The 13,111-nt window shown below is 44.3% G+C and overlaps 1 protein-coding gene across 2 annotated transcripts in view; it reads right to left on the bottom strand.

Moving 5' to 3' along the window:
* SUFU (SUFU negative regulator of hedgehog signaling) overlaps nt 1-13,111 on the bottom strand; it is an 88,198-nt gene that overhangs the window by 18,409 nt on the left and 56,678 nt on the right. For both annotated transcript variants that reach the window (XM_030950733.1, XM_030950734.1), the window contains exons 9-10: nt 5,726-5,860; nt 4,117-4,255 (exon numbers count right to left, since the gene is read on the bottom strand). In XM_030950733.1, coding sequence (XP_030806593.1) covers nt 4,117-4,255; nt 5,726-5,860 — 274 coding nt within the window. The remainder of the gene's footprint in view (nt 1-4,116; nt 4,256-5,725; nt 5,861-13,111) is intronic.

Raw genomic sequence — 13,111 nt, 5'->3', positions numbered from 1 at the left:
TTAGTCCTATGTAGCACAGAGGCATGCACAAGGCAATTCCTCCTGACCTCCTCTTGTTGCTTGGAACACAGATCAGACTTCAGGTTTGAGCTGGGCATCCAGAAAATGAGGAACACAAAGTCACTTGACAGGTAAGAATATTTTAGCTTAAGACTCTGGAATTAGAATAGTAGAGGCAGGAACAGGACCCAGTTCTCCAGGGCAACGTTTAACAGGCTTCACTATAAGACTACTGTGATTTTATGCAACTACCTGCCTCATTCATTACACACTTTCCAATTTTAACAAATAAAGTGGAAATCCTATAGGAAAGAGTCTACTTTACTCCATGCTCCCGATTCATCCCCCAAACATACTGCATCTCTGTGCAGTGAATGAGGCAAGCACACTCTGTTAAAAATATGCATGACTCTTCAATTTCTATTGCATTGAAATGCACATGTGTAACAGGGGCAAGGCTAAAGTGCAGAGATATTTCTTACATTCTGTGTGCTAGATTTTACAGTTAACGAGGACTTTTTAACTATAGGTTTGTTTTTACTGCACTGTATTGGCTTGTATGTCAGAGTCTGCAGTATTATCTGATGCGTAACATGCACGTTGCACATGATCAAAGGCTTGAATGTCATCTTCCTGCCTAGAACAATGACTGCCTAAAGCAGCAGGAGCAGAAATTATCTAAAGGTAGAGTTAAACAAACCTCCTTCTCCCCTCTGGGGAGAGTAAGCAGTCCAGGTGAGCAAGGCAAGAGGGGAGAACAGCCTGCTTTGTGCTAGACGGGCAGAGAGCTCCACATAAAAGCAGAGGAGCTTTGCAGAAGCATGTCCTGACTCCCATCACTGGAGACTTAATGATGGTAATTCCCAAAGGATGATGCATGCTGACAGGCTTTGACACAAACTACCCCAGGATAATATTAATATGTATTAAAGGCTCAGGCAACTTTATTGGGACGGGCTTGATCAGTAACACATTTCAACAGAGCGTCTCTATCATCTGTCAGAACAAAAGTAAGGGAGGGAGAGAGAACACACGCACAACCTCACCTTGCTTTGGGAATGTTTTAGAGACAAACAAGGTCAATCTGTGATGAATTGCACACTTGGCACAGCTCAGATGTTGGACCAAGGACGCTCCACCACAAATCCGAATGTCACTGTGAGACAGTTTATGTTGGAGACTGTCTGCATGATCAGCATCCTTAACCCTCCAGCATGGGCCTGACACCTCCTGCACAGCCTTTCCCTGTGCATCTGGAACATCTACCCCTTGGAAAGCAGAGGAGAGGTGCTTAGGAGGCAATGTGGGGGCTCTGCAGTCACAGCACTGGAGGAAGGGGGAGTGGAAGAAAGAACCGCGGAAGCCTTTGATCATATGTAATGTTAATTCAAGTGTTACACATCAGAGACTTTGCCACAGTAACTAGCATATAAACAGGAGTCTAGTGTTAACAAGGAGGACTTCTTGAATATGTTTGTACATCTCTGAGTTAAAGCAATTTCCCTATTCAACAATACATGACATAGTGGAAGGAGTTCAGAAATAAACCAGCCTAACATGCTTAGACCTTTAATAGAATTTAGCTTCTTAGAACTAATTAAATGTTACTTAAATGAAAAAAAAAATTCCAAGTACTTGGGAAAGGTGCCAATTTGACAGCTCCGGAGAATGAAATAATCTAATCATCTCCAGAGCATGGGCAGCAGCAGGATAGGCTTCCCCTACTAACATGCCTCAAACGTGACCTGGAAAGACTGCTGGTAGAAATGAGGCATACAATCTCTCTGGTCTAATGACTCCTTACTTTTTCTGCTGAGACTGCTAAAATGGTTCCTGCTGAGTACCAGCTGTGGTGGTGATATGGACACCTGTCTGGTTGGAATGGTGCTGGGACCTGCCAAACTCCTGTCATCTGCTAACCCTCGACCAGAGCCCAGTGACTCTCAGCTCATTGCTCAGCCTGGGCAGCGGGGGCTGATAGACAGCACCTCTCCAGCCTGTCCCACCTTGGACATGCTCCACTCCAGCCCACAAGATGTAAACAGGAGATGCTGTGTTTAGTCTGCAGGTTTGGGCTCTCACTGCACCAAAGCTTAGATTCAAGAAAAGTAAGTCGCTGGCTGCTGCAGAGTTGAGGCCGGAATTTTTAAGGCTCTTACTTATACCCTAAGATAGGGAAAAAGTCCACAGGAGGAAAAGCTTGCCATGTCTCCTCTTCTCCACAGTTCCTCCATTTACTTGTCTTTGCAACATGCCCCTGCATTGCAGTAATGTGCTTTCAGCCACCAATTCTCCTTGGAGCTCCTTGCTATGCCTGGGGTCCCAAGCAAGGGAGGAGGAAAATCCTCTCTGGGCCTTGCTGTGAAAGCATAGCAGGGCTTGCCAACTCAGCCAGCTCAGGCTGCAATGGACTAAACCAAACACAGCTCGCCTCCTTGGAAATTTTATGCACCACAACTTCTGAAGCAAAGCCACATAAACCTCCCCCTCCCCTGCTCCCAACACCACAAGGAACGGCTGAGCACGGATCAAGTCTTCCCTTGCATACTAAGCCAAGAGTCTCAGACACTCCCACATCTCACAACCGGGTGCTACTCCTCTTGTCCCAGGCTGCTTTTAGCCTCCCCTCCTCCCCCTTCAGCCTGTCCTGCTTTGTACTCAACACAGGACAGGGTAGGGGCCAGCAGCAGAGCTGCTTATGTCAGACAAGAAGATCCAATACATTGGCCTTGTGTAAGAGACAAGTGAGGGAACTTGCTTCTCCTCCCCACCATATGAGCCAGCAATTCTTCACCTTTCCATCCCACCTACTCCAAAAATCTTACATGTTTTTCAGCACCAAAATAAGAAGCATGAAAACAGCCAGGTTCATAAGGGTTAATATGTCTGTATGGTGACATAATTATTGCCATTCTTCACTGTTTAGAGGTTACCTGACTACTCTACACATCAATATATTTCAAGATGTGATGCAAATGCAAACAAACACTCATGTTTGGAGTTAACACAGTCACAAGATCCTGTGTATCATGTGTTGGCGAGCACAGGAACCAACAGCAAATGACCCACCCTTAAACCTGACTCTTTGCTGTTAATCATTATAGGAGCATTGCACTTTCCAGTCAGAACAATCAAATCAGGCTCTTTGAAAATCCCTACACGAGATGGGTCTGGCCGAGATCAGCTCCTTTACAAGTCATACAGATTCCAAGGTATGATGTCCTCCAGACATACAAATGCAGACTGCAGAATGCCTTGAAAACAAATCATTGGAAGGCTAACTCCAACACTGCAATGCTGAAACAACCCCCTGTCTTCAAAACAGAAGGGGAGGCAGGAATGCCACAGTTACAGTGAAGGCAGAGACATACTGCACACATAGTCCCTCAGAAATGAGCTTTTCTGCATTAACACATTCCCTCAAGATTTTTTTCCACAATATGTTTATAACCATAAAGAAATTCAAGGGTAGAACAGCGCTACACTGTCAGATCATTAGTGCATTACTGCTCTAGGGCTGACCCTCAACTTCAAGCAGATGGGGATTTTCCAGGGAAAATCTGTGACACCAAGAACATGTGGGTGCAAAAATGTGTGGGTGCTTCAAGCAACCACAAGCTTTTATCACAGAATCAATAGAAAAGAGCTAAAACTGAAAGGCATTGCTCTCTGTGCTGCTCTCCTGTTAGGGATGATCAAACTGAGATCTTGGCTCTGCAGGATCACAGTCCCACAGCTTTCTAGCTCTTCTGCCCTGGCTCCATTCTTGTTTAGGTCATTCCACTCTGCCTCCCCAAATTCCTTTCTGGAAAAAATCAAGAATAAATACAGCCTGTAAAGTGTTCACCAACTTCAGGAAATGGGTACTACTGTATTCACAGATGATGTCTGAATTTTCCAGTCAATTATCTTTTTGAGTTCCACTAATATAAATAGCAGCATTTCACCATTATTTTTTGAGGCCATAATTACTGAAAATATTGTGCAAGAGCTGAGAGATGTTGCAGCAGAAAATACAGGTTTGTTACACTTTTAAACAACATAAGCCCCTAGCAAGATAATTTTTAGGTCACAGTAAAGGAGGAAAGGGGAAAATCAGGAGACAGGTTTTCTCACTTGTAACCAAGGTCCATGGGCTGCATAGGGGTGCTCCTCTGTAGCAAAGGCTCCTTCTACTCCCGTTGATACAAATGTGATTGCTGTATCTCCTGTAATACTTTTATATGTAAAGTGCCGTCCATGTAAGAGCCTTCCCCTGGAGAATTAAATACATGTGCATGAGTTGAGAGGGCGTGCACAGCATTCAACACAACCATGGAGATACGTCGCTATTGTTTCTGCCATCAGCATGGGAAACTATTTTGAAGGCAGCAAATATATTTTTCAGGAATATAAGAATGATTTACACCAAAAAGCAGGTGATGAGCCTCCTTCTGAGGCAGGGAGCTACCTCTCATCTTCACCCTTAATCTCAGGACCTTGTTACAGAGCTAGAATACAACTAAATCTCACTTCATGCCTATCCCCATGATGAGGTGCTGATGTATGTAAAGGCAGGGGACTGACAGTTCTCCAGCAAGATGGAAACTACAGAAGAGAATCCAGACTCCACATTGTGTGGGAATGTGAAGACACATTTCTAAGAAGGCTCATTTCTGTGACAACACCTAGTAATCCATTGTCCTGGTGTTTAACAAATGTCACCTGTATTACTTAAGCAAATGCCTAGAAAACACACATACAGTGTGTTTTGACCATTGACATGACCATCTACAGTATTACTTCCCTTTTTTCATTCACTGCAAGGGAAAATCACGGCTCTGTATTTCGGCTCAGAGCATCTGTGACACCCATGCATGGCTTCCAAGAGGGAAAGCTTCAGGTAATATATTTAGTGCCTACCAGAGTCACAGTTGCTTGGGGAGTTACTGCTGGTCAGATGAGCTAACTGATCAGGACAGACTGTTCACACATTTGTGATGTAAAATAAAATATGTTTGCATTAACTTTCCCATTGGTTTCTCAACAGGCCCAGGCAAGTGTGCACCTGCTGCTGATAACTCTGATACTACTAACATGTAACTCATTAAGCTAAAGTAACTCAATCACCTACAATCATTTGTCTTGACATGACAGTTCATTTTTATCTTAAGATACTAGAACATTTGCACAGGGATTTTTAAAAATAATGCCAGCTGAAATGATGGAAAACTAGAAGCCAGTGATATGCACAGACTGAACCTTCAAAAGAAAATGTGTAGAGTATGCACATAATGTGTTGCTCCTTCAGTCATGTGACATAATTTGTCTAAAATCCACACTTGCATGCATAAATTGATTGCAAACAGGTTTTGCACAACCACTTATTTGAGTCCATAAGTCAGAATGAATAACTTAAGGGATTTCTTTGACAGAGTATGTTAAGACATCCCTTCTTTATCACAGGGTTGCTAGCATTAAACTAATAAAAAAGCCCCTATACTAACCCTGTCCTGCTTCAGCACTCAAAAGACACTGGAAGATGTAAAAAGAATGAGAAACAATCTTAACATGATGAGCACAGAATCATGCAAAGAATCATCTGTTTTTAATGTGTTTTGGCAAAATATCTAAGCTCTGGCCTTTATAGACCCATTGCATGCACGTCTGTATGGTGAAACAATGCCACAAGGCAAAAGCAGCATGTCAGCACAGGCTGTGGAGGAGGATGGCTTCACTCACTCACCTTAGACAGAGGGGGATGAGCGCTCCGGACTCCTGGTTAAATTTCAGGTGCACGCTCTCCAGCTGTCTCGTGCGGATCAGCTCGTGAGGAATGATGGCTGCTGAGCTCTCGCTTTCCAAACTGTCCTTACGGCTTCTGAGAGAACAGACAAAATGCACAGATTCAGGATTCCAGTACTGTGTGCTATTTTGATCGCAGATATGGAAGGATTCAGTAAAAAACTGTCATGAAGACAAAGACACATCTGAGTTTTCACCACTCCTGCAGAGACACAGCCTCACTCAGACTACCAGTCCCAGCATGCAGCTCTTCACCTTGATTTGACAACCTGGGATCTGAATTGATGCACATACATGGTGCATTTCTTCCCAGTATTAAAAAATAAAAATCTGGAAAGAACTGCAGCAAACTAAAGTCTCTAGAGAGAACTCTAAACCCTATAAAATGGTTTGGAAGAATTACCAGGTGTGTCCTTCCTCCTACTTTTGCTTTATCTTCAGGATTTTTCAGGCCTGCAGGAAAGACTGCAGGAAAAAAGGCACAAAAGACTAGTCCTTTGTGCCTTTTTTTGCACAGTTCAACCAAAAGGCTTTGAGAATCTCCTGGTTCTTCCAGCAACAAGTGCAACAGCCAGAAGACAAACTCTCCATGTGACAAGTAGGAGATTCACAGATTCTTCTGCCTTGTAAGTCGGGCTGCTTTAGGACAATAGTAACTTTGCTTTCTTATTCCTTCATTTCTGCAAGACCAGCATATTCTGAAGCTAAAACATGGTTATGTTGTTACATGATTAGGAACTTTGCCAGACCAAATCCTCTAGATAATAAAACGATCTATCTCAAAATACTTGACCATAAACACTTTATATGTTCAAAGAGCACCAGCATGATCCCTTACTTGACAGTCTGGAACAAAGAATAAAGGACAGGATGGGTTATGACTTTAATGGATGACATGGACTGATAAGAAGTGTCTGATAAGTGATTTATATTCTTGTCACCTGGCATTCCACAAGAATTTAATAGAGGTAAGACTTTGTTAAGATAGTTTATACAGTACAGAATCGCCAGAGGAGAGGGACAGGGAAAGCAGGAGGGCACTGAGATTCCACATTGCAATGTACCTCCATTGTGCCACGAGAACCAAAAGCCAAACAAGGCTATCAAGCTGTGGCTCCATTTGGGAACATTGTTAAAACAAGCCTGGATCCTTCCTCCATCCAAGCTGAACTGTCTTTAGTGTACATCTGGAAACGATTGTAAAGAATCAGCTTCACCCTCATGAGCTGACCTAGATGACACCTTTACTTGATTTTACCTTTGAGAGCTGTCCCAAAATTACTCCCACCAGCCACACACATAGCAGCGCAGTTCAGTGTGAGTTCCAATGCAGATCAGCCTATTGCTTCTGCTGGGTCACCCAGTCCCACAGGAGCCCTTCACTCATGCTGCTGAGTGCCCAATCTGAAACAGCTAAACTCTGATATCTCATGGTCCAACCTGCAAAATACACTGCATGGCCAGGTCAGAGACATGCAGAAAAAAGATAACAGAGCAGCTCAGCTCTCTGCAAGATAAAAACTGTAAAACATGCCCTATTTTCTTCTTTAGCAACACACAAAAGTAGTAATGTATCCAGCAGGGACATGATACATCAGGATACAGCTTATACACAGGGTGGGCTGATGGACTGACAGTCAGCAGAGTGTCAGTTAAGTGGGTTAACCCTGAAGCAAAGCCACAACATGCTTTGTAGTCTATGTGTGGCACTTAAAGTTGTGTTTAATCTACTTCAGCAAACATTTTATAGCTCTTTCTAGGTGGGGTCTTCAAAGAGTGGAGCAGGCCAGCATTTTTCAGGCTGATTACCTGAGAAGTGCAGTTACAGTTGATTAATGATCAGTTGACCTTAAGCTCAGCTTTGTCTCAACTTCCTTATCAGATCTTATATACACAGTGAGCTGTGGGAAAGTCAGCCTGTGGTCTACAGCTTCCAATCATTCATTTATCAGCCCCTACCAAAAGGGTCAGCCATTAGCAAAGCATGATTTTCAGGCAAGCCATAAACTTGCACTCCAAAATGCAGTTCCAGAGTTTAGGCACTGTGGAGTGGATCAGGAGTTTTACAGCAATGTTACTGCTACAGACAAGAGACTGTGCCCTGCTCACCTGGCCTGCCTAAGCGTGCCAGGCATGGGGACATCACAGAACAGCCTCACAGGCAATTCCCGGTGTGAGATTTGTGCTTTAGCAGGACAGAGAGCTGCAGGACAGCTCCCCACAACCCTGGGCTCCAAACCCCTCAGAGCTGAAGGTGGGTTTTTAGGTTTCCACCATGCTGGCCAGTCAGCTGCGAGCACAATGGGGCTGCAGTCCGGAGGGGGAACAGCCTCCGGTTGTTAATGCAATAATAGGAATGACGACAATAATTCTGGAGGCAAGGGGCAAAGCCTTCTGAGTCCTATTAAAACCAACAAATGCTGTTTGTCATTACATGCTCAAGAGAAGATGTTGACTAATGTATAACTATCAAATGGAACTGTCATGACTTTATGGCTGTCAATAATTATGACTTCACATTAATAAGTAACCAGCCCTTCTGTCAAAAAGGTGAAGCAAAATGGTAGTCAATTCTGTGAATGACATGAAAGGATTAATCCTTTCCAAAATACTCATACTCTGTGTCTCTTGTTTCCCTTCAGAGGAGCTCACACAATTTCAGGTATTTGAAATTAAGGGTGAAACTCCAATAGCAGAAACCAAATAACCTTCCGTCTAAGGTAGACCTTTCTAAACAAGAATTGTATACAGTGGAATGCACAGAACACATTAGGAGGTCACAGTGCCATCATTTTCAGACTTGGAAAAATCTTGCATGACACGGGGACTAAGAAAGACCCTTTAAAATTCTCTCTTTGGGATTGGAAATCCTTGTGCTGACCCTTCCAAAGGGTGATCACCCAGATGAAGGGTCAGCAGGACCTCTAGGTTGTTATTAATAAAAAGCTCATATCCTAACACACATTGACATCCACAGCTTGTAGTTTTCAGAGTTAGAAAAAAAAAGGAGAAAAAGTTTGCTTTCTAACACTAACATCCCTGGTTTTACGACTGTCAGTTACCCGTAAGTCTTTGCTTCCTCCACCCCATCACCAAATAAATCAGCAGCAAGAGTCAGTTGAGTTTTACTTGTTATGACTAAGATCTAGCTGACTATCACAAAAAATGTTGCAAACTTTGTCTATGCCAGATTTAATACTTTGTCCAACCCCCACAAAAAAATTCATGTTTCTCAGTGTCCAGAAAAAACAACTCTGCAAAAGCCAGGGCTGCTGCATTAGGAAAGGCAGCAGATTTAAATGGAAGCAGCATGCCGGAAATGCCCCAGTTTAAAGACTGCACATCTAGTGTTTTGTGAAACTGGAGGGGAGTTGGAGGAGATTAAAGCGCATTTCCCTCTGATTGGGAGCTTGTGGGAGGTGTAAACGTGGGCAGTTGTCAGATTAATTCTTTAGATGATTACATTCTTTTTGTTTCTTTAAAGCTGTTTGTAGTTGGGTTTGATGTCTCCTGTTCTGGGCAAGTGTATTGCTGCAGTTACCAAGGTGACTTTAGCTGACTTTCAACTATTTTTTCCAGCTTCAGTTTCTACCAGTAGTCTGCTTCTGGGTGGAGGAGAGAGGGAGGAAATTATGTTTGTTGTTTTTTTGTTAAGTCTCATGAATGCTGATTAACATGAACTTAACCAAAGCCATACTTGATTTTTTTTCTCTTTTTCTAAGAAAGAGAGCATGATCGAGCCATTGTAAAGGTGTCCAGTGTGGCCTGCAGCTTCCCCGGATCTGTCAACAAGGGCAAAGGGCTTGAGGAGACTCGATGTCCCAGTGTGCTGTGCTCCTTCTTGATGTGAGAAGGCCACACGCTGGAACCTGTAGCCTCCCAGGTGCCCTCTCTTTGTATTAAAGATAAGGGTGGCTGCAACCTGCTTAATTTAATGCCAATTAGCAGCAGCCCCTGGGGATCCTGGAAAATCGCCAATGCAATCGCTAGGTTGCACAAAGTTTGGATGTCCCCTCCTTATAAGTCATGTTTATAACAACTCCTCAAGCAACCACTGGCAGTTATTTTATGGGATTCAAGAATAACCAGGTTGATTGGATTAAGAAAGGTTTATTTATTCTTGCATTTGCGCTTTGCTTTATGATCAGAGCGCTTGATCTCATGGATCTGTCAAGGAAGGAAGTCTCTGTTCCCCTCCAAGCTCTGTTGCTGATATGGAGCATAATTTTGCTGCATTTCCAAGCTACCTTGTCAGGTATCGAAACCACAAAGGACATGCTGTTGGAAGCTGGCCATGGCAGGGGCCCTTTCCAGGAGTGGGTGCCCACTGCCTCACTGAAGTTAGTTTCTGTCATTGCTCCTTGCTCTCTCCATATAAAATCCAGTACTGTGAGTTAGCAAATGCAAACCATCAGTGCAGGCTTGCACAGCTGAGAGAGAAAGGTCGGGCCACTTTTCCTTTCTTCCCCTCCCGCCCCCTCCTTCCACTCCCCCTTCTTCCCTTTCCAACCGTGGCTGTTTCAAACCTCCTCGCTCCCTCATGAAGATATGGTCAAAGATCACTTAAGTGCCAACAATCTTTCAGTCTCTTTCCCACAGTTTCCCCTGAAGGGCAAACCAGCAGCTGTGGGAAAGAGCCCTAAGCACCTTGGCACACAGAGTTCCAGCACCCGTCAGGCACGCACAGGGGCGAGTGCAGAACTGGGGAGGACACGGTTACACAGCTCCTGCCGTGGTCACACTGAGACAAGCCCACTCCGAGTGCTCAGACTTGGGTGCTCCTCAGCCTGGTTAAACAGGATGGTGACGATGTTCTATGTGCATTTCCTGGCAGGGAAGGGCTGCTAGGACAATGCCAGTAGCAACAATCTTCTTGCCACTCACATATCCCTTTGGAAAGCTGCATAATAACCACTGTCAGAGCTTGCAGAGGCCAGACTGTTCCAAGACCTGCAGCTGAAGTAGAACTGAGAGATTTAGGCTGTGCCACTGGCACCCTGCAGACTCATGAGAGAAGTCAAACAACTCTTTTATGCTTCAGGTTCCGTGCCTGTAAAACCGAGACATTTTTCCACGTAGGGACGTTGCAAGGATTAAGTCAATGTTTGCAAAGCACTTTCGGATTCTTAGATGGGGAAAACTATGCAGGAGTGCAAATTATTAGCATGGTGACTGCTTTGTACTTCTACTGACACTGGTTTTCCAGACATTTACTTTTCTAGTTTGCAATCTTGTCACCCAGCAGTCAGCCTCACGCTGAGAGACACTCCCTAAAGTATATTGCCTCCCTCCATTCAGCATTCCTGACTCAACCAGGACACCACTGAATGGCGACTCGATGAGAGAGCATGCCTAAATAAGCAGGACTGGATTGGAAACTTACTGCTTAGTGGTTGCAGAATCAGAAAGCCTAGCCAGAACCAGACAGCTTCAGAGAATGCAGAAATGCTCCTCTTTATGTAAAGTTTGCCTCCAAGAACTGAAGACAGGAAACCAGCTACAAAGACAACAGCTTCCCTCTGCCCAAGCAAAGCAGAATGAAAACCCAGTGCAACTGGGAGAAGCAAAGTGCAGACTCGCCTCCAAGCAAATTCTACATTTTGGTATTACTGGCAGAGCTTCCTCAGAAACGCTGCTCAGATGGAGCTTGTTAATGTGCATTAACCCAGTGCTGCTCCATCCATGTGCCCTATTTACCAAGAACTCCAGAAGCAGTGGACTCCAGCCCTGGAAGCAGCGCCACTATTACTCATGTGCTCCAAACCAGGCACACCATGTGATAGTCTGGGGTTATCCCAGGAGGAATTCTGGACACAACTCTTCCCATGAGGGGAGGGCAACCACCTGAGATGCTCAGAGCGCAGAGCTCCAGCAGGTCACTGCCAGGACAGTCCTGCCAGCCCCACCTGCCGGAGGGTTGTTCCCTACTCTGCCAGGAACCTGCCTTCATTTCCCTGCACAGCTGGAAACTGTTCAGGGCTGGATGGAATTAGCACATGGCTACAGGGCTACCATATGTTCAGGTTTCCCTAGACTCATACTGTCTTTCTGCCTAGAAGTTGAATGCAGATGGGACTTGAGGTCTCTGTGGGTCCCTGGACAAATGGGACATCATACATAAGGGACCAGCACAATTACCTGGGAAATCCCAGACAGAAATATGAGAGTCAGGCATGTGAACCACACCACTTGATCCTTCCTGAGAAGGGGGAGAGCTATAAACAGCAGAGACATGATGAAAAAGCCTTATCAAAGTAATACAGACTTTGGAGACCCTTTTCTATCACTCAAACCTAATGTTCAGACACTGGGGTGTGCGTGGGCACACCTGAATTCTGGCACAATGAAATGCAACAATCACAGATAATTTTAGCTTCAACACATGCAGTAATGCAGTGTGCTAGCACTAGGTTTCTACTCCATGCCTCAACTCACAGTAGAACAGTCTGAGTCAGCCAAGAGGCAGAAAAACATCAATTTCAGCAATGCTGCATGATCAAGGGGGCCCTTGAGGGGTGGAAAAGGTCAAGAATTCCCCTATCCCAGTGCTGGCTCTCACTGCAACTGTGGCAAATTAACTCTGCTGTCCTAATCTGTAACATGGAGATACTACTCACCTACTGCACAGGAGAGCACAGAGCTAATTACCAAGATAACCAAAGACTCGGCCCCAGAAATTATTACATCAAGAAATTAAATAGCGATTGAAGCTAGACTCCACAAGTGTCACTGAACTTTGACATCTGGAGCTTCCAGCCCACTGAGGGCTTGACAGCAGCAGTGTTTAGTCTGACATTTAAACATCCCCTACGGGTAACAGTTCTCTGTATCCAACAAGAGACAATCTACACGATTCAGAAGACTGGGAGCTTTGCCTTTCTGTGTGTCTCAGCAGCACCTACTAAGCTGATGGGTCCTAAGAAACAAATAATGCGTCGCTGAAACGCACACTGGTATTCATGCACGTCTTATTTCTCCAAGTAGTAATTGAGAGTATTCAGTTACCTATGTTCAAAATGATCAGTCATGTTTCCAAAGATTAATTCACATGTTCCTTTGTTAATACGTACAAACTGATTTAATGGCTGCTTATGAACTGAGCCAACAGTCATTTTGAGAAACAGATGTCCAATGCAGTTTTAAGCTTTAAGTGTGCTTTTATTCATATCCTTAGGAGAAAAAGGGCTACACAGTCTACAGTAATAACACTAATGAATCAAAGTACTACAGCTGCCCAGCAGGATTTTGACAGAAACCAGCTTTTTCCCAAAGGAACTTTTTTTTAGGACTCTGGGACAGTGAACAACTGGTAATATGCACGCTTAAC

The sequence above is a fragment of the Camarhynchus parvulus genome, chromosome 6 (genome assembly GCF_901933205.1).
Source record: "Camarhynchus parvulus chromosome 6, STF_HiC, whole genome shotgun sequence".
In the NCBI taxonomy this organism is placed as follows: Eukaryota; Metazoa; Chordata; class Aves; order Passeriformes; family Thraupidae; genus Camarhynchus; species Camarhynchus parvulus.
The sequence above is the reverse complement of the archived record's forward strand: the minus strand, read 5'-3'. Positions and strand labels throughout refer to the sequence as shown.